This window comes from Ricinus communis, chromosome 7 (assembly GCF_019578655.1).
Source record: "Ricinus communis isolate WT05 ecotype wild-type chromosome 7, ASM1957865v1, whole genome shotgun sequence".
NCBI classification, from domain to species: Eukaryota; Viridiplantae; Streptophyta; class Magnoliopsida; order Malpighiales; family Euphorbiaceae; genus Ricinus; species Ricinus communis.
The window spans coordinates 1,206,219-1,230,742 of NC_063262.1; the positions used below are offsets into that span (position 1 = coordinate 1,206,219).

The 24,524-nt window shown below is 32.7% G+C and overlaps 4 protein-coding genes across 6 annotated transcripts; 2 read left to right on the top strand and 2 right to left on the bottom strand.

The window, feature by feature from the left end:
* Window positions 1-935: 935 nt before the first annotated feature.
* On the bottom strand, window positions 936-8,171 carry LOC8269155 (mitotic checkpoint serine/threonine-protein kinase BUB1). 3 transcript variants are annotated; one of them, XM_025157115.2, is made up of 16 exons: window positions 5,766-6,806; window positions 5,526-5,661; window positions 5,125-5,131; window positions 4,974-5,019; window positions 4,782-4,872; window positions 4,547-4,657; window positions 4,333-4,420; window positions 3,483-3,586; window positions 3,336-3,407; window positions 3,139-3,225; window positions 2,902-3,059; window positions 2,214-2,268; window positions 2,012-2,146; window positions 1,809-1,930; window positions 1,344-1,599; window positions 936-1,251 (listed from the first exon to the last, which is right to left on the bottom strand). In XM_025157115.2, exons 1-15 carry the CDS (start codon window positions 5,822-5,824, stop codon window positions 1,413-1,415), a joined length of 1,458 nt encoding a protein of 485 aa, XP_025012883.2. In that variant the 5' UTR covers window positions 5,825-6,806; the 3' UTR covers window positions 936-1,251; window positions 1,344-1,412. The 3 variants fall into 3 exon arrangements, with proteins under 3 accessions (XP_025012883.2, XP_048232966.1, XP_015573938.2); XM_048377009.1 differs by lacking the exon at window positions 5,766-6,806 and adding an exon at window positions 8,060-8,171 and having other exon boundaries at window positions 4,974-5,131; XM_015718452.3 differs by having other exon boundaries at window positions 4,974-5,131.
* Window positions 6,991-12,293, top strand: LOC8269153 (disease resistance protein Roq1-like). Its single transcript, XM_048377008.1, is given in 7 exon segments — window positions 6,991-7,263; window positions 8,167-8,592; window positions 8,858-9,480; window positions 9,483-9,961; window positions 10,057-10,335; window positions 10,432-11,328; window positions 11,434-12,293. Coding segments are annotated over 7 exon segments (3,294 nt in total). The 5' UTR covers window positions 6,991-7,243; the 3' UTR covers window positions 12,004-12,293.
* A 2,396-nt stretch (window positions 12,294-14,689) lies between these two features.
* On the bottom strand, window positions 14,690-16,867 carry LOC8269152 (squamosa promoter-binding protein 1). The gene is made up of 2 exons (XM_002517836.4): window positions 16,341-16,867; window positions 14,690-15,156 (listed from the first exon to the last, which is right to left on the bottom strand). Exons 1-2 carry the CDS (start codon window positions 16,703-16,705, stop codon window positions 14,925-14,927), a joined length of 597 nt encoding a protein of 198 aa, XP_002517882.1. The 5' UTR covers window positions 16,706-16,867; the 3' UTR covers window positions 14,690-14,924.
* A 1,847-nt stretch (window positions 16,868-18,714) lies between these two features.
* Window positions 18,715-24,463, top strand: LOC8269151 (putative E3 ubiquitin-protein ligase RING1a). The gene is made up of 10 exons (XM_015718525.3): window positions 18,715-19,484; window positions 19,636-19,723; window positions 20,544-20,602; window positions 21,545-21,626; window positions 21,750-21,870; window positions 21,967-22,008; window positions 22,233-22,769; window positions 23,485-23,592; window positions 23,820-24,008; window positions 24,119-24,463. Exons 1-10 carry the CDS (start codon window positions 19,190-19,192, stop codon window positions 24,149-24,151), a joined length of 1,554 nt encoding a protein of 517 aa, XP_015574011.1. The 5' UTR covers window positions 18,715-19,189; the 3' UTR covers window positions 24,152-24,463.
* The last annotated feature ends 61 nt before the right edge of the window (window positions 24,464-24,524 follow it).

The window sequence follows — 24,524 nt, forward strand, 5'->3', positions numbered from 1 at the left end:
CAAGGAGATTACTAAGTAAATGGCTAGATTAAATACTATTTTTAGCATATAGTTTTATATCATAAGCATTTGCATTTGCATTACATATTTATTTATTGTTTAGTTACTTTACTTTATGACCATTATCCTCTCAAACATACGATTTAGAGTGTTTAGATTTACTTTTATTGTTTTGTGTTGATAATTAATCTTTATAATAAGTGACCTCATAATTCTTTGAGAGATCGACCTCGTAGTGAACTTACCCTTACTATAGGAACGGTTCGTGCACTTGCGGGTACTAAAAAAGACATATCAACATCACTCCGAAAGAAATAAGAGTAATTCAAAGCTAATTTGACACAACATGAATTATAAAAGTGTTCATAATTCAATAATTCAAGTGTTCTAATAAATAGCTTATTTTCTTAATTCTTTCGAGTAAGTTGCAATTTTAGAATGACAAGATCCCTTTGCTAGATTGAAATATCAATTTTACGTCCAGGATTGCATTTCAATTTTTATTTTTTTTTTATTTATTTTTTATTTGCTACTTTGGTTTGTGTGCTTTAGTAGTTTCAGATTTTAAGTTGAAGCTGCGAGATGTATGCAATGCGTCACTTCTAACAAACCCATAATCTTTTTTTGGATAAGCTCGACCATGTTGGCAAACGACCGGCATCCTGTCAAACTCGAGCAACATTGCTTGAATTGTATGTGTAGCACTTAAGGATAAAGACTGATTTACCCATATCATATCAACTACACAATGAGATATGATATTTTTTATTAATTATATTTATAATGGCTAGCTTTTAATTATTGATGATTAATGATAATAAATAAAACGTTTATATTGAATTTATTTTGTTTGCGAATGATTTGATAGACTAAGCCTACGTAGATATTTCTTCATAATTACATATCAGTCTTATCTCAGTAAGAGCCCTGCAATGTGAGCAATCGAGGAAATGTTATTCGGAATCTTAAATCCTAAGTATCATGAAGACTCTTAATACAATGAATGAGTACTGGGGATAATTTGGAGGATGAATAATTATATATTGCAGACTGTCTGACACAAAGCAGAACTGGATTCAAAGAGGAAGAACTCTAACAGCTTCATATACAACACATACTTGCTAGGGCATAGCACCATTTGCATGTTTCAGGAAATTTTGGGTGGACAACTGCAGTAAAAAGAAACATCTGTCATGCTTGCAAGTTGCAAGCTCTCCAGTGTCAGGTTCCTCTTCTACACTTGACTGACTTCTACAGAAAACAAAAATGTTTTAAGACCAATTAAAAAGAAAGCTGAAGATGAGTTCAAGGATGTACATGCATGTCAAAGTGAGAGATTTCACCTTCTAATGCCCGATTTGCATATGAGATAATAACGTATAAAAGTTCTGGAGAAATGGTAGAAAAAAATGCTAGGCAGAACAAAAAGAAAGCCTTTGCTTTGCCAGCAGGTCTTTTAGTTTCTTTAACAGTTGACTATTAGAACACAAGTAATCTTGGAAGCGCTCCCTCAAGTTCTGTAATAACTGCTTGTCATTTTGTGGGCTATTGTTAAGCAGCTGTGTAAAGAGCTCCTTCCATAAATCCACATTCCAATATCTGAAGGCAATATTTTACAAGCAAAAATAAAAATCAGAACTGGAAAAGAAGAGAAGAATAAAGAGATAAAGATTTAATGAACTGGAAAAGAAAAAAAGTTAACTGCTACTTTAATCTTCAGAATATTTTGAGTTTATTCATTCAAATCTGGAAATTTTGCTTTCTTTTCAATTGAGAAATGACTGTAAGCATGCTGATGTAGAAGATACCGTCTAAAAGAAGTTTTTGGTAGATAAACATAGCCACCATCATATGTTGCTTTCTTTTCGATCTCCATATATGAATTATGCAACATTGTATGCACAACGACGCAAAGGCCGTATGTGTCCACCTGATGGTCAGAAAGAAAGAAATATAAGTAAGCTGCATTCTGTTTAAAATAGCATGTGCACTTCATTAACTGGACACTGGCCTGAAATCTCCATTGTTTCTTTTCTTGCATTTCAATACAGCGAAAGCCAGAAGTCCGGCAATCCCCCTCAAATTTGATGTCATCAGGAAAGAGATGCAGGTCTATTCCCTTCCCCCAGTCAACAAGGCATAGGCCCTACAAGAATAAAAACCTAAGTACCATTCAAGCAATTACACAAAACTAATATTGTCTGAGAACAAACCTGATCAGCCCAAGAGCCAGTTCGCCCCTCAAACTCATTTTCATTAAGGTCTTCCCTGCCACAATCAAAGCCAGAATATGAAGTACACATAATACCATTAAGCTAAAGCACACACCTAATCAAAATTTTAGGCCTGGACACCAGGGAACTGATGAGCGATGGCTGTGAGGAGAAGTATGAGGCTGGTGTAGATTAGAAGAGGGATGTAGATGGTAATAGGGATTAAAATGTTACAGATATTGGGAGTCGGTGAAACAGTTTAGCTAAGGAAGGAAAGAAACAGATAAAGGTATCGAGTTCAGATTGAGATGGAGAGTGCTGTTGTGGTTAAATTCTTGGATCCAAGACATCATGGTGCAGAAATTTTGTGAGGATGAAGAATTAGTTTCTTGAAGGCGGTGTGTTACTGCTTGATTGAGTAGGTAACACAGATAGTGTGGAAATGGAAGGCAGTTATCTGAACCGAGTACATCTTGGGATTCCATTATTTTCTAAAACTAAGAATTCTAAAAGTTCTCCCACGGTATTAGAAAACAGAAAAATTACTCTTCTATCCTATGACATAATGGATTTAGATGCAATGTCCCTGACTTTTTGAGTTACAACAATCTCTAGATTCAAAAGGAACAAATTAAAATAAAGTAAAAAAACTGTCACAAATTGCTGCCCATGATGAAAAACAATTTACCTAGAATAACGAAGAAGCAGATTATCGGGCTTGAAATCACCATGAATTAAGCCAATACCATGCAGAGTCTCCAGCATGTAGAGCATCTCTATGGTGTAATAGATGCACAAGACCTCCTCCATAGACTTGCCAATGACAACGTAAGAATTAATGACATCCTGCAGAAGGTTACATGCAAGAACTTAATGCAATTTTGGTCCCTGAAGTATAAGGAGGTAGATAGTGAAGTAAACTTACATGAAGTGTCCCATGGAGATAGTCACAGACAAGTATGCTATAATCAGAATAGACATGCATTTCATGAGCGAAACCGAAGCTTGACCTCTGATAGAATTGCAACATCAAGAACACTGACCATTTAAGCCAAAGGATGCTAAAGAACAATGAAAATATCAGGAATCCAAAAATAAAATGAAAATATCAAAAATGAATACTTGTGTGTTTGAGATTCGGTGATCAAGTTGGCGATACATGTAAAATTCCCAAGGAAAAGGAGGTGTTTGTATCTGCAAAACTTCAGCTGTCGTCATAGAACCCAAACCTCAAAACAACGATCCTTATCAAGGAAAGGGAATAAGTACCTTCAGTGCAACAACATCATCAGGATTACTGTTGACATATGCTTTATAGACTTTAGCAAAACCACCTTGACCAGCACAACCCTTGATTTGGTACAGCTTTCCACCTTTAAGCAAAACAAGAATGGTGATTAAGAGACACAAAATTGAGGCCCAGCATTAATACATTCCTCTTAAAAACTCAGAACCTATTCCACTTATGTACCAACAAAATTCTTACTATCCAAAAATATCGTATTACAAAGATTTCCTGTAATAAGGACAAAACTTATTGCACCCAATACAACCTTCACATTATAGAAAACGCCATTTCTGTTGCATGTCTACTATTGGCAGAAACTTCAGTTCACACAGATAATTTATAAAATGAACAGCCTTTTCTCCATCACACGTTCTTGGAAATTTAAACTGAGTAGTGCTGTACAATTAAAATTTTCAAGCAAAGTGCATAAAAGCCTTTTCAAAATTTTTGACTATCACTTATTCATGGTTAACAATGATTGACAATCTGGTGTTGCGTATTGATGTTCAAACTTCAAACTTGTAACTAAAACCAAAAAGGCAAAAACATAATGCAAGGAAGAGAATGAAACATATAAATTACCGGCAATATTTTAAATATTGAAGAATTTTATCTGGTCGTAATTCTATATGGTTTTAAAAACCAAATCAAATATCTTGGGCATATCTTCACACTGTTTTTCAAAATCATTTAGCAGTTACCTTTTTTGCATTAAAAGCATAAAAGCTGCAAAGTATTTACAATTTTAAGAATGTTACTGGTACAGGAAAGATTTTAATTATTATCAAAGTCAAGCAGTTTACTATATCCATATACAAAAATAAGAATTACCTATCTTAACAATCTTATTCCTTGATGCATTTCCTAGAGAAGACAAGTTCACTTGCCCGGGATAAGCTTTCTTATATGGATGGTATCCCTAAAAGAAGAAGAAGACTTGTAATACTAACTGGTGATGAGATTGGAAAATGAAGAAATTACAGAACAACTAATAATAATGATAATAATAATAATAATAATAGTAATAATAATAGAATTGCCTTACGTCATATCTCCTGATGTGCGGATTTATCTTCTTCAATAGCTCTTCTGTGGTGGAAGTGGACCATGGATTAACATAATTTCTCCCCATGTCAATGGATTCATCACCATCAACCTGCAAAAATACAAGAAAATCAATCCTTACACGTCCTGCAAATTCAAATTAAAATAACCAGCACGTCAACCAAACACATGCTTTGTACAAAGGGCACAGCATTATTCCTTGTTGGTTTGCATACCTTTTGAAGTGAACAAGCTTTTTTCCTGTTACACATTCTCTGGAGAAATGAAGCATGTGCACCCTTCAAACTTTCAAGGGGTTTGGCTTTCCTGTAATGCCAATAAAATAAACATAATCTTTCTATAAGAAAATTTTAACCATCAGAATAAGCAAAATTGTATCTCAAAGAGAGAGAATAAGAGAGTGAGACCTTGAAATGCCAATCTGATAAACCATATGTGCTTGCTGCCAATTCTCTTTTAGTTCAAGCAAACCCGCATACAGTTCATACAGCAATGAATAGTCAGAGCATATATTGTTCTCTTCCATTTCTTTGAAAATAATCTCAGAATTTTCATTACCTTCCAACTACAGCAACCAGCAAAAGAAGTATAAATCATTAATAATCTACCTCCACACTCCCACAGCATACTTATTGAATAAACTAAATTAATCTAGCACATATATACAAGCACATTACAATCTATTAATAAATATTAAGCAAATTATAAAAATCAAACCACTAGTGTAAAAATTCAATTCAGTTGAATTCTGTCTAGCCAAATTCTCATGTCTGGTGAGTAGATAGTTGCTAGAACTCAATTCTTTCAGGTTAGAGAAAAGAAGGCATTTGAAAGAACTATCAAGTGAATTGAGTTCTCGCACATTTGTACCAAACAAGGGGTAAGAAAAGCTACCAAGTCCAGGTGCAGACTAAAAGCAGAAATTTACAGTTTTAAAGAGTAAGAGTGAAAGTAATTACATAAAGGAGCCAAATCTTGAGAAATCTGGGATCGTTACGGTACTGTGGATTGTGCTTGAAAGTATTAATACAATCTAATAAAAGCTTGTTCAAATCTCCACCGTATGATTTGTTATCAAGCGCCTTCTTGATTGACCTGAAATTCATGCATCACTAATTTTTATTAAATCTGGACTTTACCAAAAAAAAAAAAAAGACAGTAACTATAATGGAAAAGATGAAGACGGAGAAGCAAGGTACAGTAGCCATGGGAAGAGAGGATCGTGAACAGAAACGGTGTCGTTGGAGATGTTGTACATTTCCTGCTTCCACTTGAAACTTGAGACTTGAGACAAGAATTTGAATTGCGAGGAGAGAGACAGAGCAAGAGAGCGGATGGAAAGGAAGCGGGGAAATAGAAGTTGTGGATTTTTTTCAAAATTTTAACTTTTAAGGCCCCAAGTTGGTCAAGTTTTGTAATTATACCCCAAAACAAAAATAGGAATTACAAATTTTGATGGAATTAGAAAAATCCACTCCAATCTATGCCCTTGACTTCAATTGAAGCCTCCAAATTGCCCTTTGCATCTCCTTCAACGATGGAATCCTGAACTCCATTCATTTTTTCTAACTCAATCGCTTCCCTCAAGGCCAAACTCTCAAGCAGGATTGAGGAGGAGCAATGTTGAAAACACTTAGCTGTATAAAACAAGAACCTGCCAAAATGGTCTCTAGCTACCACCCTTATTGCACCCTGATCCTCCTTAGCAACAGCTGCATCAAAGTTTATTTTATGCAGGGGGCTAAAGGAGGAGTCCTCTACATTCTGTGCATTAATAACATGGTCAGGTTCTTCCAAGGCTCATCACCTTAACCTATCTTTTAGTTTGTCATGTTAACCAAGAAAAGCTAGAGTCTTGCGAATATATCCAAGTACATTTGATCAAAGCTGCCTTCATTTTATAGCACTGCTAACCAAATGGAGTTTGCCATCTACTTGCTAAAAAATGCTTGTGTTCTGAAGCGGTTGATCATTACATCTAGTTTGGCAGAAGAACGCCGAATGACTTACGATCGACTGATGGAATTTGCTAAAGATAGAGTACTGGTTGTCAATTGAATGCTTGTGGACATCTCAGCTTAATCTTCTTCTTTCACTTTGACGTTTAACCATTGCTGTTTGAAAGCTAAGAAGGCAAATTAACTCTCTAATACACCTGTAAACTGGTATAAAATGTTAAAGCTGAAGTTGTAAGCTAGCTCAGTGTTCATTTAAAATCGTAGGAGCGTACTTTTTATCCTTGTATACAGGAAGAAGATATCTAGTCTTTGAAGTTAGCTATGACAGCAGATGAATTGGAAATTTGACAAAAACTTCAAGGACGTTTTGGCAGTTTCAAAAATTTCAATGGGTCATTTGACCCAACTGATTGTAAGGGGATTCCGCCATTAGCTTAGCTTAGCCCTCTCTCCCTCTATCTCCCTCTCTGCCTAGAAACTGAAAATTTTCTCTACTGTATTATATCATAAAATACATGATTTTACAAGAATTTAGTTCAGTTGAATTCCATTAATCAATTCTCACCTCGGAAAAGTAATGGTGATTAAAGTCCACTGAGATCATACCATAAGTGAAATGATTTTGCAACAACATCAAATAAATCGAACTCTTGTACATGAGAATTGGCAGAAACAATTGACTCAAGGCACGGGGAAATCTGCCGCCACTTCCCTTCCATATGAGGAGGAGGAGGAGAAGGTATGTAAAGTAATTGGATTCAAATTTCAGGTTTTGGAGAATTAACAAAATTTGAGCTATCAAAATGGTCTGTCGTCATTCAATCCTTGATTTTATTTGGAGAAATAATGAGCAAAAGGTATGTTGAAATAGAAGCTTAAAAGAAGCCATTTTGTTTTTAACCATGAGATTCAAAATCGTAACCTGACAACTTGAAATAACGCTAGTTACTGAAAATTATTAAGAGATTAGGCAATCTATATTAAAATCCTTCTGTACTAAAGGTCTTTCTAGGGATTGCATAATGAGAAGATTTAAAATCAGAGTTGTTGACTTCTTTCCACCGACCAAGTTTTTTTTAAAAACTCCATCCACCAAGTTTGATGGACTGGCACTGATGTGTACATGATTAATTATTCACTAAATTTGGTAGTTAAATGTGAACCTAACCCTCTATAATTTAACCAATTTCTACTGAATTATCCAACTTAGCACATACACTAGAGACAAGTAATGAGGATCTGACATTACATGATGAATCTCTTTCAAAGGTTAAATTTAATTATTATTAGTTTTACTGTTTGACTATTAATAAGTTGGCAATGGGAATCCTTATAGTCATATGATTACTCTCTTTATTCAATGGCAAAAACATTATTAAAAAGATGATGCAGGGTTAGCCATAGAGATAAAATTAGTTAATGCTTTCTTCGAAGTTACTAGCTGGAAGTGACCACTAATTAAACATATATATATATATATATTATATGTGCACATATATATCAGGCTTTAATAGAAACAAATCTAGGAACTTAACTTGGTTTTCATGGCTTGTTTATCTGCTTCATCATCATCATCGTCATCATCTTCTTCTTCTTCTTCTTTTACTTCTAGTCAACAATGGAAATATGATGTCTTTCTCAGTTTCATGGGTGAAGATACTCGAAAAAAGTTTACTAGCCATCTTTACAAGGAGTTGTGTCAAAAAGGAATCATAACCTTCAAGGATGACAGAGAACTACCAAAAGGGGAGCCATTTCCGACAGAACTACCTAAAGCAATACAAGACTCGAGAATCTTGGTAGTTGTTTTTTCAGAAAACTATGCTACTTCAACATGGTGCTTGGATGAACTTGTGAAAATTCTTGAATGCAAGAAAGCTGGTAGGCAGACTGTCTTGCCTATCTTTTATGATGTAATTCCTGATGAAGTGCGAGAACAGGATGGCAAATTTGGAGAACCCTTCATTGAATATGAAATACTGTACAAAGATAACATTGAGAAGGTTCAGCAATGGAGAGTTGCATCAACAGAAATTGCCAATCTCTCTGGATGGCATCTACATGACAGGTAAGAATAACTTCATCTTTAATTTACTACGAGCTTGATGTGCTTTATTATCGTCATAGTTTTTTCTTTATCTTCTACAAATAGATAAGCTATGGGAGAAAAACTTGTAATAGTTTCTTTTACAAATGGATAAACTATGCTAGAAATACTTGTAATAGATACTGCAGCAAACAAAAGGTAATGTAACATCTGAGAGCTTTATCTGTTGTTTATGTTAATATATGGGATGCTGTTCTTTGACCATATAAGGACTCTGAATTTGTAGGGAAGAGGCCGATTTCATTCAAGACATTGTAGAATCCATACTTAACCAATTGAGAAGATCAAGTCAAAGCATAGCCAACGATTTTGTGGGGATGGATTCTAGGCTGGAGAAATTGATTTTGCTTTTAGATATGGGGCAGTTGAGTGAAGTTAGAATCATAGGAATATGTGGGATGGGCGGTATAGGTAAGACAACTATTGCAAGTGTGGTTTACAAAGAAATGTATTGTCAATTCAAAGGTAGTAGCTTTCTTGCAGATGTCAGATCAGAGTCTTCTAACAGATTTGGCTTACTTTCCTTACAAAAACAACTCCTATCTGCAACCTTGATGAAAAAAGACATAGAAGTGTATGATGTCTATAAAGGAACAGAAGAAATAAGAAATAGACTATGTCGTAAAAAGGCTTTTATCATTCTTGATGATGTTAATCAGTTAGAGCAATTAGAATTCTTAATTGGGAAAAGGGATGAACACTGGTTTGGTGCCGGAAGTAGAATCATCATAACAACACGAGAAGAAAAATTGTTGAATCAATATGGAGTAGATGAGATATATAGAGTTGAGGAGTTAAATGATAGGGAAGCCTTTCAGCTCTTCTGTTCAAAAGCCTTCAAGAATAGTTGCACTCACCTGAATATGTGGAGCTTTCTGAAAAGGTTGTAGAATATGCAGGTGGCCTCCCTTTAGCTCTCGATATTCTAGGTTCCTCTCTGTATGGTAAATCTGTAAGGGAATGGATTAGCACATTGGATAAATTGAAAGAAATTCCTGATGAAAAGATTCTAAATAAGCTTAAAATAAGTTATGATGGACTTGATGAAGCATCGCAAAAAGTATTCTTAGATATTGCATGTTTCTTTAAAGGAAAGAATAAAGATTACGTCACGAAAGTACTAGAAAGCTGCGGACTTTTCCCGGATAGAGGAATACGAGAGCTTATTGACAAATCTCTCATAACAATTTCATGTGGAGATGTGAGGATGCACGATTTAGTTCAAGAAATGGGTCGAGAAATTGTTTGTCGAGAATCTCGGGAAGAGCCAGGACAACGAAGTCGGATATGGCGTTATCAGGATGTCTATGACATCCAAATGAAGGATATGGTAAGCTACTTGAGTTACTCTCTATTGTCAATATCAGGAATTTCTACAACGTGTTCTGCTTCTTATTGTTTGCTTTTTCCTTTAATTACTTGCAGGAAACAAGCCAAGTTAAAGCCATAGTCTTGCAGTCTTGGGTAGAAGAAGAGGAACACCTAAGTGCAAAAGTCTTCTCAAAGTTGAGAAAGCTAAGATTGCTTATACTTGGAACGTTAACTTTCCATCAGGACATTGAATATCTTTCTAATGAATTAAGATATTTGGAATGGCTTGAATTTCCTTTTAAATCTATGCCATCAAATTTTCAACCAGATAAACTTGTAGAACTACATATGCAATATAGCAGTATGGAACAACTGTGGAAGAAAGCAATAGGGGTATGTAAATATATCTTGATTCAATTGTTACTTACAAGTGCTGCTACTAATGAATTTAGAATCTAATAATTCGTTTTTTTGTATGCCTTTTATCAGCCCATGAAGTTGCTGAAGATTATTGATCTTAGTTTCTCAGAGAATTTAATCAGGACCCCAGATTTCAGAGAGGTTCCAAATCTTGAAGAGTTGATTCTTGAAAGATGTGTAAAGCTGCAAGAAGTTCACCAATCTATTGGTGTTCTAAAAAGACTTGTTTCTTTAAACCTGAAGAACTGCAAAAGCCTTACCTCCCTGCCAAGCAGCATTAATGATTTAAAGTCTCTCAGGATTCTTATCTTACGTGGTTGTTCGAAGCTCGAGAGACTTCCGAACAGGTTGGAGGATATGACATGTTTGGAGAAAGTTGATGCAGCTGGAATTGGTACAACACAGTCAAAGCTATCATTAGCAAAAGTATGGAACTCTACACTTCCATTCTGGTTAATGCCTTCACATCCTATGACTGAAGTGTTGCGGTCTCTGTCAGCTCTACCCATTCTGAAAAAATTGGATCTGAGTTACTGTAATCTTCCAGAAGGAGCAATTCCTGATGAGCTTGGCTGCTTCCCGTGTTTGAATTTCCTAAATCTAAGCGGAAATGATTTTGAAACCATACCTTCGAGCATCAATCAACTTTCTAGAATTACACATCTTAAGATCGCAAACTGCCAGAGACTCAAGTCCTTACCGGATCTTCCGTCGAGTATTGAACGCCTAGATGTGGACAACTGCATTTCACTGGAAAATCTTCCAAATGTGTCCGAAAAACACAATATGAAGAATTTTACTGTTCAATTTTCAAATTGCTACAAATTAAATAACAGTCAAGGATCAACCCGTGTAGCATTAGCATGGGTGAAAAGCTATCTTCTTTCGTTTCTAGAAATTCGAAGGCTATTAAAGATTGAAGAGAGTTGCCAAAGTCAGGAGGAGTTTGAAAGAATTTGCTTTCAGGTATGTCTCCCTTCCTCCATCTGAATAACAGCATATTCTTTTTTATTACTTTTCAGTAACTTACATTGCTGCATTTCTAGAGATTACATATTCATTTTGTTGCAGAGAGGCATTCATCCAACTAGACTTTCATTTTTTCTCCCTCATTTCTACATGTACTTCCCTGGACATGACATACCTGAGTGGTTCAACTACCAGAGTGAGCAGAATCCATTCAGGATAGAGTTACCTCGGCACTCAAAATGGTCTAATATTGCTGGTTTTGTTATGTGCGCTCTCTTTTCTGCTGTTCATAGCCCAGTTTGTAAATTTACCGTCAAAAGCAAACGTAAGCACCTCTGGAGCACCTCCTACAGCCTGAGAGTCGGGCAAACTAGAGTATTCTTTGTATCGAATCACCTTTGCCTCTTCTTTGTTCCTAATAGTGACGTAGATTCCGGCAGTCCAACTGAGGTGTTGCTTACTCACCGAGACATCAAGAAGTGTGGGATGCGCATTCTATACGAGCAAGAAATTGAAGAGCTAATCCAATACAACAAACCTTTAGAAGATTTGGCTCTCTGTCAAAACTTTCATGATGATAGTTCCGACAATGGAAGTTCAGAGGCAGAATCAAGTGGAGATGAAGAGGAAGGTGGTCAATTTTGTTTACCTTGGTCTGAATTCAATGTGTAATCTGCTGCAGGGCTGAGTTATACTCTATTCTCATCCTACTCGAGCAAGGCACACGAAAGAAATGAGAAGCTTGAATAACTAGAAACTCGTTTATTTCTTCAACAAAGACTATTGGCAATAAAGAAAGACTATTAATAAGAGACAGGTGAAAAAGATAAATAAAGACTATCAATTCGAGATGGAAAGTATAAGTATTTCAATAGTTAAAGATTTTCTGTCTATTTATCTCTAATGTGTCTACATGTATCTTAATAACAAACTTTAATTGATATTATTTTCACATTTAATAATTGCATTTGTCCATACACTACAATTTATATATTTATTAATTAATTGTTACCTATTGTTATTATTTTGATTATAAAATTAAATTAATATTAATAAAAAATTTAATATGTAATATTAATTTATAATTTTTTATAAAAATAATAGCAAATTAACTATTTTTAAATATTTTTTTTAATATTTTAAAAATCTTATTAAATAATTTAAAACTGATTTTTAAAATATTTATTAATTAATTTTAGTGTTATATAAACTAATACCATCAATATTAATTAATATTACTATTTTTTAGGACTAAGAGTTTATTATATAATTAAAAAATTAATTTATTATTAAATAGATAAAATTTAATTTCTTAGACCTAGAATAAATATTTTATGATTTTTTTTAATTTATTGATTAATAAGTTATATTTCTAATTAAACACTTATTTTAATCCTAAAAAATAGCATAATAATAATAATAATTAATATTCTAATTAAATAATGATTATTTTAGAAATAATATTATTATATTTTAATATTATATTAACTAATAAATTAGTTTTCTAATTAGACAATGATTTCTAATTCTAGAAAATAATATTTCAAATATCATATTTACTAATAAATTAATTTTTTAATTATATAATAATTTTTAATTCTAAAAAATAATATATTAATTATATTTTAATATTATATTAACTAATAAATTAGTTTTCTAATTAGATAATAATTCTAATTCTAGAAAATAATATTTCAAATATCATATTTACTAATAAATTAATTTTTTAATTATATAATATTTCTTGATATACCTCATAACAATACATTTTTGTTACCGCGAGATATATTGGCAGCTGCGGATCATTTGATTGGAATGAAATTTGGAATGGGTACACTTGACGATATGAATCATTTAAAAAATAAACCATTCTAAAAATAATAATATTAATTATATTGGTAGTATTAATTTATATAGTATTAGAATTCATTAATAAATACTTTTTAGGATAATTTTTATATTAGTATACTAGAAAAACCTTAAAATATTAAGAAATTAAGAAATAAATTAAAAATGTATAATTTTTGCTATTATTTTAAAAATATGATAAATAAATATTAAATATTAAATATTCTATTAAATTTTACTTATAAACTTGATTTTATAATCATATAATAATAAAAATCATGTAACGCATACATAAATGATCAGTGATTATTAAAGTTAAGAGATATTTGACTAGTTTTTTATTATAATTGAAAAATTTCTCACAAGTCGATGAGAAAATTAAAGATTGTATTATTTTATATTAAACTGAAAAAAGTTTAAAGACATAATAGTTATATAACGATTATAAATAGAAATGTGAAATAATATAACACTAAATAATATTGATCACTGAATACTAATAAAAGTATTAGTATTTGAATTGAGGATTTTGATTTCAGTTAATTCTAATTCTAATTTTGTATTGTGCTACATGTTGTGAGAGAATATTAATTTTATTTTTTAATTTCTATTTTTCAAAAAAATCTCAATTAAAAATTAAATTAAGAAAAATCTTGATTCAAAATTATATTACAAAATATTTAAAAATAACCCGTAAAAATTAAGTGATATAGTATCTCCAAAAGGCCTTCTTTCTTTGTTTTTAATTTTTTAAATTAAGGTATACACTCTTTAATAAGCTCTTAAGCCAATTCTTCTACTTCAAAATTTTTAAGAGGTAAAATTTCTTTCTTATAATTTGAGAAGACTGAATGCTTTTAAATGGATCTTAATTAATAAAAGAAATTAGATTTTGCCTTTATTTAATAAAGTCATTGGATCCAAAAATAAATATCGAAATAGAAAATTTAAAAAATTTAAATTTTATGCATAGAGAAATATTTCATTTTCAATTTACATATGAATTAAGGAATACAAATTTTTTAATTAATGTCATTAAATTTTATCATTATTTTTCTAAGATATTCAAATAAAACTACAGTTTTAAAGTACAAAATGAGAATTAATTGCATATATTAATTGATGAAAGACATATTTAATAATTAATAAATAAATAAAGAAAATGAACTAGAGTTTAAGACAGACTAAAAAGGAAAATAACTATATTCTTTGGGATAAATGAAGTATTAAAATAGAAATTGCAATAGAGAATAATATTTCATCAAGGGTTTAATTCCTATGTGAAAAGAAATTGCTTAATCTAATGCTGAGATTAGATATGTTTGTGGGTTTGGATATCTGTCCGGCCCGCTCAAACTTCTTATAAAATTTTCGGATTTTTTATTTTAGGCCCACCCGAGATGGAACCGAAAAAGCCCAAGTTTGATCAGGTCTAGATGAGATCAACAAAGGCAATTTGCAAACCTGATTCTAATGCAATAACTAAATGCGTGTTCAAAAGTTAAAGCCATTAAAATAATGACAGCAATCATGATATAGAGAACCTATTAGCATTACTGAGTTGAGTACATTGGCTAAACCAAAGAATTCCACACATCTATTGCAAGAACCAATAAAATGAATGCCCCAGTGCTATTAGCATCTGTTCAACCTGCATTCCAGAATCTTTACATACTATTGAACATTTCACAAACTGTCACTGTGACCACAAACCATAGGATGACAGAAGAGAGAGAGCAATCAGTTTATCTGATCTGGAAGTGCTTGTAAGTGGTATTTTCTTGGATAGTTATCTTAATTCTTCCGCTATCATCAACCTGCCCAAAAACCATATCCTTCAACTGTGTGCCTGTTCCTCTGTGGCTTGAACCTTCTGTATGAGATTCGGTAGTGTTCTTCCTTCGTCGCTCGTTATGTCCAGCCAAACGCCTGCGACAACTCCTTTTGGTTTCATCAAATTCAATCAGCTCATGGAATCTGCAAGGAAACATTTCCAATTAGGCTATGTAAATAACAAAATTTTCTAATACTCGTTCCTTGATGATTTATGAAATAGCAAGCAGAAGACAAATTCATGCTGATATAGGCCTGTAGTTTGATTGAGAAAATCAGCATATGTGTGCATGTGCAGGTAGTGACAGTGTAAAAGCATGGAAAAATAGGAATAAGTGCTCAATAAATTATAAACTTAGCACGAAAGACAGCTGATTCCATTTTTATTTTTGCAAAAAAGTTCGAAGCTGAGCACAAGGCACATTCAATATATTTTACAGCATAAGATTCCACATAAACAAGAATTAAGGAGTCATCTGAATACAAGAACAATGAGGCATTAGACTAAGAACAACTGAAGTTGACTAGAATGCTATATAAAGTTCAAAGTGTCAAGATTCATTTGAACTACCATTTTAAGATGTAATAAATCTTATCTATGCAGATCTATCTCAACCATGTTATATGAAAAGATTATTCCTCCATACCCCTTAAGGTAAGCAGAAATAGAAAAATCAAGAACAAACAGCCTACATAAGCTAATTGTTGTTATGTCAATTTCAAGTTCAACTTTAACTATTGCATCCCACCATTGTCTCTTTTAGTCTAGCAAATTATTATGCAGTTGTAAAGTGGGTACCTTTTAGATTCTCAACCATTCAATAACTGAATCAACTTTTCACAACGAAGCATATATTTCCAAAGTCTCAGTATCAACAAGAAGTAAACTGAGGAAGATGACTCACAAAATTGTATCTCCTTACTATTTTGGTCCCAGAAAAAGACCAGCAGGGCAAAATGAATGATTAAACAAGTCAACATTGAGAATAGTAAGCTATCCAGATTTAATCCACAAAGGATATATATATATAATTACAAAATGAGATCATCCTAAAGACTGAAGTACTAAATTCAAAATATGGTATGCAATTAAAGGACAATCAAGAGCAAACAGGATATTTTCAACTTAGTTAAGTCAAACTCACACCTTACTGTATAAAGAAAGTAAAAGCAGTAAATTAAAATTGTTCAATTATTTAATGGTGCACTAGTTTAAGCTAAAGTTCTCAAGTATCAAGGACCACGACTAGAACAATAAAGAGTCAAACATTCATATCCCTTTATGTAGATGGTAATTACAAGAAAGAACATAAGAGGGTCTTTCTAACCTGCTGCATTGTTGGCAAAACCTTTGCCTAATCCCAGCCACAAGCACAATTTGAGCCTTGGCGTGATATTCACAGACCTTATGCCTTCTATGATATGGCTTTGCATCATTCAGATCAGCCATACACTTCTCAGCTTGACAACACCTCATCCCTACACCACCACCACCAAAAGACCCTTTCTTTCTACCACCAGCATCACCACTGACCACTTTCTTTTTCTTGTTACTCTCAAAATCACCTCCTAAATTTCCCATCCCTAAATACTCATCATCATCTGATAATTCCCTATCAATCTCATGAGCTAATTCCTCCTTCACTACCCTCCCCATCATCATCATCATCTTTTGCTTCCCCTTTCCTTCCATTTCATTTCCTCTGGGAAGCAAAGGAAAACCAACAAAATGAAGACAACACAAAAGCACATTTTGGGTCCTAAAAGAGAGTAAAAGAAACGCCAAAAATAATAAGAGGAGAGGAAATAAGGAAAAAGGGTTGAAAACTTGAAACTGAGCAAGGGCCACACAAACTCTATTTCTTTTCCTCTTTATTCTTTATCTGGGTCTAGGCTTTTTTTATTTATTTTTAATTCAGGCAGGTCTGTTCAAAATCTCAAAAATATTATATTATTCTTTTATTTAAACCCAGATGGAACTATAGACACCATTTCTTTGATGGAATTTTTTTAAAGTAAGATGGGAAATGTTTTTTTTTTAAAATAACCTATCATTAAAATTATATTCTTGAAAATATTTTTAAGAAATTAATTATTTATACTTTTAAAATATATAAATTTAATATAGTTTTAGAACTTTTATAGACAAAAAATAATTTACCTCTCCACTTATGTCCAACAGTTTATACATTTAATTTAATTTTTTAAATAAAAGAACATTAGAATTTAAATTTAATTAAATAATAAAAATAAAATATTTATTTCATTAATTTATTAATATAATATCTAAATATACGCTATATAAAAATATATTTAAAAAATTTAAAATTTAGATTTAATTGATTCAAAAATAACAAGTATTAAATAAGTTAAATTTTAACTTTCTAAGATTAGATAAGTCAAATTTTAACCTTTTTAATAAATAGACTCATAACTTATAATTTTTAGGTCAAATAGATTGAAATTTAAAATTTTCTAAATGTGCTGTTGTATAATGCATCATTATATATTATATTAATAAACTAATAAAATAATATTATTTTTAATTTTCATATTTTAATTAAAATCAAAATCTTTTAGTGTTATTTTATTTGTTAAAAAATTTAAATTGGGTTTGTTCAATTTTTGAATATAAACTCAAAATATTATTTGTTGAAGAAACTATAATTGTGTATATTTGATTATTAAATATAAATTTAAAAGATAAACTTATATTATTTAAAATAATCGATTGATCGAGTAATAGTTGGCATTTATAAATTTATTAAAATCATTAAAAAATATTTTACTGAAATATTTTAATTTTTCAGTTTTCACTAAAATAAATATTTTATATTTAATAAAATTTTATAGATTACCAAACATTGAATTTTATATCACTCCAAAAAACCATATTAGAATTCGCCACCTACTTGTAGAAAATGTTCCCTCACTGTTTGCCTTTACGAAAATGTAAGATTTTTCCAATTTCATTATAGTCACTAAATCACTAGAAAAATAAATAATATAGGTTTTAAAAAAAAATTAATTTTTAATTTTTTTTCAAATTTATAATGTAATTATCTTTTAGCTATTTTATAATTTTTTATCTAAAAAATAAAAATATTAAAGGTGAAGTAAAATCATAAATTTAAAAATTTAATAAAAAATTAGAAAATTATATATATTTCTGATTTTTTATTCTACAATCCATTAATGGAGCTCTTAATTAAACCGGTCCATTAATGGATTGCGGTTTCTATAATGGCGGCCCAATTCGCATGTGCATCCGTCTGTTGGAGTTGGACTAGTCCTCATCTATTTTTCTCAATCAACAAAAAACAGAACTTTATAATTGTTTTTTAGACCCTTATCTTTCTTTTTTTCTCAGAATTAGACCCTTTTTTTTTCATTTATAATAATTATTCATTTTTTATTTAAATAGTGTAGAATAGTAATAAGAAGGGCAATTTGAACAATTGTACAATTTTTTTTCCTACAAAGTAATATAAATTTTAACATATTATTATTTTCCAATAAAATAATTGTTTAAATTGTACTGGCAATCAATTATCCTTGAGACTTTGTTTGGATGATTACCAAACAAATGCCCCACTTTTATGAGTTGAGATCCTGGTTTTAATTTTGGAAGAAGGATTGAAAGTCTTATATTGGATATTGGAAAGATCTTAGACATATAAATCACTAAATTAGGTTATTAAATTTAATATTATTAATAGAAATAAATCAAGATTACTCAGTTAAATAAAAAAAATCTTATAAAATAATTTAATTGTTAATTAGGTTTGTAAATTGGCAACTAACCATTTACTTGAAATGTTTTATTTTCTAAAGTATTTGAGAATTCCTATTTTTGAGAAAAGAAAATTCGCCCACCGATAAGAAAATAAAATTGTAAAGATAAAAAAAAAAAAAAGAGAACAATCCTAAAAATAAATGAATAAATAAATAAATAATTAAGCGGAATCTCTCTCCCCATCTATTTTTCTGTGCTTCGTCGTCTTCTTTTTTTTTCCTCTTGAGTTTGTTTCTCTCATTAGCTCTCTCACTTTTGCATCAAAACAGAAGCTCAAAAGTGAACCCGATAACAAACCCATTTTGCTTTTCTTTCTATCTTTTGCAATAACAATAATAATAATAATAATATATCTTTAAAGAACGCATCAATCAATCAATAATGCCTGCACAGAAGCGGTCGTTACCTGACAATTTTAACACCACGAACGACAACACTACCAACGATGAGGAAGAAGAAGAAGAAGAGGAAGAAGAAGAAGAACCCTCTTCTCCTGTTCAAAATGGCCGCCATCAGTTTTATTCTAAGCAATCACACCAACCACAGCAAGAAGATGAAGTACAACAACAAGAACTAGAAGAAGAAGAAGAAGAAGAAGAAGAAGAAGAAGCAGCAGAAGAAGAAGAAGACGACGAGGCAACCCAGAAGCCAGAAGATGAAGAAGAGCCAAAAGATGGTAACTTTTACTTGTTATTTATATATATTTTTTTAGAAAGTATATGGATGTGTAGTTTTATTATTATTTTTGTTATTATACGTATACATGTTGATGTAGTACCTTAATTGATGTCAATTGATATATATCTATATCTATATTTTTAAATCAGATTCTAAGGAAAGCCAATCTTCGAGCTCTGAAGATGAAGATGAAGATGAAGATGAAGATGAAGATGAAGAAGAAGATGAAAAACCCGAGTACTGTTTTTTTTTCCTCACTCCTCATTTCTTGAAGCTACTTTTTCGCTGTTTACAAAATTACGGCGCATACAAGTACACCTACTCATATATTTTGTGTGGATATTGGTTAGTTTAGTCTAAGAGAATTTGCGATATTGGGTGTTGTAATGCCAATTTCAATGGTTAGTAACATTTTGACAAGGTTGTCGCATGTCGTAGTTTAATTGCCTGTCCATTACCTCGCTGTATTAAGGTTGGGGAAGCTAAATATTAAATTTCTGTACAGAGGACATCAGTTCACTGCTGAGACTTATTTGTTTTACTCTGCTTGAAAAATGCTTCCGTATTGGTAGGCTTGGTGTATATAAAAGTCTTTCTGGTTTTCAGATTGCCACTCATTGACATTGTTATTTTTCTTTATGTTTCTGAAAATGAAACTTAACTATTTTTCCAGAGAAGAAAGCGCTCAAGGTTCTAGTAAATTGAGTTGTTTCTGAATTTAGTTAAGCTAGGATGTAATTTTTTTTTCACTTGCCTGAAACCAAGAAGAGTTTGAAATTCTTACCTCTCTGAGTTTTAAGCATTTCTTTTTTGGGCCTTAGTGGCATGAATCTAGACCTGTAACCAATACAAGACACATACCACATACTCAAAGATGTATGCGTGCGCACAAATGCAAGGTCAAAATCTTTTGAGAGAGAAGTTATTTTCTGCTTTGTGAAATCATGCAACGGCAATAGACTATGTGTGCAGTATTTTAACCAGTAATTTACTAGATCTATTTTAGTATTTATTAGTGAGTGGGTAGGGGGCTAATTAAGATTTTGGTGTTTTGCAGGTTTGTCTTTGTGGAGCTCTCAGAAATTCGTAAGGATGTGCAGTGCCCAATATGTCTAGGTATTCTTGCTTCCCTTTTCTGGTGAGTAGTATCACCATTTTAGCTTTTGCTGGAATGTCATGCCGTAGGCAAGTTAAGGGGGAAGTATAAAACTGCAGATAATGGCAAGAAAACCAAGCTACTGTGCCAAAACAAGTATTGATAGAGGTGTAAGGGCTACTTTTGCCACCTTTTCAAATTCAGAACTGTTGCATATAAGAGACATTGAATATTATAGCATGATTTGTAACTTATTATGCTGGATCATTGTGAATACACTCAATCTAAACTGCTTATGAGAAAAAAATAATGTTAGAGATAAGTTCTGTATATGGTGCATTCTTCCTGCCTAATTAGCAAGCAAAGAGGAAAGGGAGGGACAGGGATCTAATTATCGGAGTTTAGGCATAACTTTTTCTCGGGATGTATGCAATATGCATGTGTATTTGAAATCGGTACATCATTGAGCTTGCTAGTTTTTCTTTTAAAAGCTGGGGATTGGTTGCAAGCTTTCTCAGCTAAATATAATGAGGTTATCAAATTGGAGATTAATCCAGATTTTCTGGACAAAGATATAAAGTGGCATCAAAAGGTTATTAAATGCTAAAGTCAGGTCCTAGAAGGTACATCCAGGACTGGCCTGGAACCTGTGATCTTTTGATGCAAAGCCAACATTTATACAAATGTTTTCAAGTGAAAACATAAACTTATACTTATTCCATGGTTATGTTGATTGTGATTGCAAAAGTTTCAATAGATCATGAAGAAGGGACTTTCTTTTTCATGTTACCAGCACCAAGGTCAGCATCTTCACTGGCAGGTGCTACCGTGATTAGATTTCAGTTTGCTATCTTGTTCTGGATTGCGATTAAGACAAAAATTGCAGGAGTCGCTTGCCCGTGTTTTTTCCCAGTAGGAAATAGACATAGTAAGAGTCTTACATATGCCTTATTCCTGTACAGGTATCATAAAGAAGACACGAACTGTAATGGAATGTCTGCACCGCTTTTGCAGGGAATGCATTGACAAATCAATGCGACTTGGGTATGTGAGAAAAATTCTGAGTTACCTCTCAGTAATTATGTCTTTGTTAGGGTAAATCTTGGGATACTTCCAATAGCTCTCTACCAATCAAAATCTTTTTACTTAATTAGTAATATATTGCAGGAACAATGAGTGCCCTGCTTGCCGCACACACTGTGCAAGTCGACGTTCTTTGAGGGATGATCCAAATTATGATGCCTTGATTGCTGCTCTATATCCAGACATAGATAAGTATGAGGAGGAGGTACACATTATTTGCCTTAACTAATTTAATATTCTGATATGTTTTATAGTACTTATTCAAATCAAACACTGCTTCTGAGCAAGCATATGCTTCCAGGAATTGGCTTTTCATGAAGAGGAAAGGACACGAAACAAACAGGTCTGTACATTTCTGTTGAAATCTTTGCATTAGTATTTACACTCTGAGTTGATGAAAGTGTATGACCATGATCCTTGAACTTACGATTGAATTTCTTTTTGGTTTTGTTTTTGTGGAATGATACGTAGACTAGAAAGCTATGTTGCTTCAGGATTGGCATTATATGAACTCAACATATGCATTTTCTTGTGTTTGATATGTCTCTTGAATGCTTTACTGGATAGATCCAAGCTTCAATTGCCCAAATATTTCAACGGCAATCTGAAGCGCTGGCTAAGAAACGTACAATGGGTAAAGAAACAACTGGTCCATTTGTGACAAGATCACAGCGCAATCATCGGACAGTTCCTTCAAGGAGGAGAAGAAACAGCCGAGGCACTGAATATCAAGGATCTGAAGACATCGAGGAAGAAAATGATGATAATGGAGGTAAGGATTCATCATCTACCGATGAGCGCTCCACAGAAGTAAGGCAGCGTAGGCGCAAGAGACGTCCAGGAATTCGACCCTCTCAGCCTTCTTCATCAGCTTCAAACCTAGAGGGTGGATCCATTGAAAATGATTTAGAAGCTGGGAGAGAGAACAGAGGAATATCTCCAGGGCTTGTTTGGAATACAGAAATGCTTGCTTGGGGCAGGGGTGGTGCTCGAAGTCATACACGGCATGGTAATGCTAGTGGTTGCAACAATAAGAATTCCCGAAGCACTCGCTTGTCCAAGCTGGTAGAATATCTCAGGAGCTTAGAGGAAAAAAATGATGAGGTATGTGAAGTTGCATGTGCCATGAACTGGGTTCTTTTCTTGCTTGATAATTGATGGGACAAAGTTCTGTTATCTGTCTGTTTTGCTAACATCAGGGGATAGAGCTCCAAAATTTGAGTTTTAGGATTTAGAGTCCAGGTTCTTGGCTTAGAGAGTGTCTGAACTGGCTGAGATTTGATGAAAAAGGAAAGCTGAAATATTGATAACTCGGTTGCTGGAATTCTCTGGCAGCATGATAATAAAGATTTGGAAGACTTGTTTCATTAAAACTATGGTAACAGGACTATTAGTTAGTTCTGGGTTTTGGAACACAGTGTAGTAACCTGGTTAAAGCAAGTGCATACTGGAACTTGATCTCTGTTGGGTTAGGCGCATGTAGAAAAAAAATGAAGATCACACGGGCCTAACCTAAGAGTTATAAACAGGATGACACTAAACAAATTCAAAAGAATAATTTGGATTCAAAGAACCCTGGAATTATAACTCATTCAAATTAAAAACTAACTTGTTACATAACTAGTAAGAATTTGAGCTATAAAAAGACAAATTATTTGCACATTCAGCTCATTTTGCTGAGGTGCTGTGACCTGCCTTGTGTACAATAAGTGGTGAACACAGCTGGAATATCACAATTTTACCTCATTTATTTATTTATTTCATTTGCTAATTTTTACATGTACATTCTGCCTGATTAAAGCCTATTGCTCGTCTGCAGTTAGATGTTCACCTCATGCTCTTTTCTTTGGAGAAACAAAGTGCACTGAGTTTGCAGCAGCCTTACCTTTGTTGTCGCCCCAGTTTGTCTGTTAAACACCTATGTGAAGTGAGATTTCTTTCCTATCACCTCATCCAACCTTACCGCAGCTTAATTAGTTTATTTTGACTTGCATTTGTGAAAATACAACATATTAAGTGTTCATCCCTTATATTGATGCCTGCATTTTCCTCTTGATAATATCTGAGCCTGTTGTAGAGATCTATCTACTTATATTCAGCGTGCACCAAACTTCTGTAATAATTTTTCAAATTCTACATGACATTGTCATGCAGTATATTGCTCACCAGACCCCTTTGCAAGCTGAAGAAGTTGAAATCTTATTAGTTAAGGGGGCGCACCAGCCTGATGACAACATATCTACTCTGCATCCTCCAATTTTAATGGAGGAGCTCCAAATTTTGAAAGGGCAAGAGACTTTGGCAGGTCTCAAAGCCAATTCCTCACCTAGTAGAGATCGATTGGTGAGTTCATTTGTTGGTATAATCTATTCATGTTCAACTTACATTATTCTTCAACCTATGAACTTATATTTTTTTCTTTTTCTTTTCCCTGTTGCTTTTGGCTGCTGCAGATTTTAGCATATCGGCAGAAGGAGGCTAATTAGGAATTTGTGTGCAACATTGATGATAGGAGAGAAAAATGTCCATTTACTATTTACCAAAGCAGTTGTTTGTAAATATGTGTGGGGAGATGAAAATGGAAACCTATCAGCTATTTTTTTTATACAAAAGAAAAAAGGTTTTCTTCTTTAATTTTTTATTTTTGACAATTAGAGAGTTTCATGAAATGCGGACAATGTATCATCATCTAGCACCATTGTTCAGAGAAAAAATATGAATCCAACTTTTGATGTCTGGATGTTCCTTTATGGAATTTGGAGCAAGGGTTGATGCAAAATGAAGGAGTTTTTGTTGTATGCTTATGAGCTAATTGATTTTTATTCTCTCTTTCTCCTTTTCCATGATAACAACAACAAC

Bases quoted from the DNA above. Each gene is read 5' to 3' on its own strand.
- LOC8269155 (XM_015718452.3), bottom strand. From the start codon at position 5,824: ATGTACAACATCTCCAACGACACCGTTTCTGTTCACGATCCTCTCTTC. The intron at 3,060-3,138 runs GTAAGTTTACTT...AACCTTCTGCAG, and splicing joins ATCTCCATGGGACACTTCAT to GATGTCATTAATTCTTACGT. The intron at 2,269-2,901 runs GTAAATTGTTTT...TGATTGTGGCAG, and splicing joins CTGCTTCTTCGTTATTCTAG to GGAAGACCTTAATGAAAATG.
- LOC8269152 (XM_002517836.4), bottom strand. From the start codon at position 16,705: ATGGAAGGAAAGGGGAAGCAAAAGATGATGATGATGATGGGGAGGGTA. The intron at 15,157-16,340 runs GTTAGAAAGACC...GTTTCCTTGCAG, and splicing joins TTTTGCCAACAATGCAGCAG to ATTCCATGAGCTGATTGAAT.
- LOC8269151 (XM_015718525.3), top strand. From the start codon at position 19,190: ATGCCTGCACAGAAGCGGTCGTTACCTGACAATTTTAACACCACGAAC. The intron at 20,603-21,544 runs GTATTCTTGCTT...ATTCCTGTACAG, and splicing joins GCAGTGCCCAATATGTCTAG to GTATCATAAAGAAGACACGA. The intron at 21,871-21,966 runs GTACACATTATT...ATATGCTTCCAG, and splicing joins TAGATAAGTATGAGGAGGAG to GAATTGGCTTTTCATGAAGA.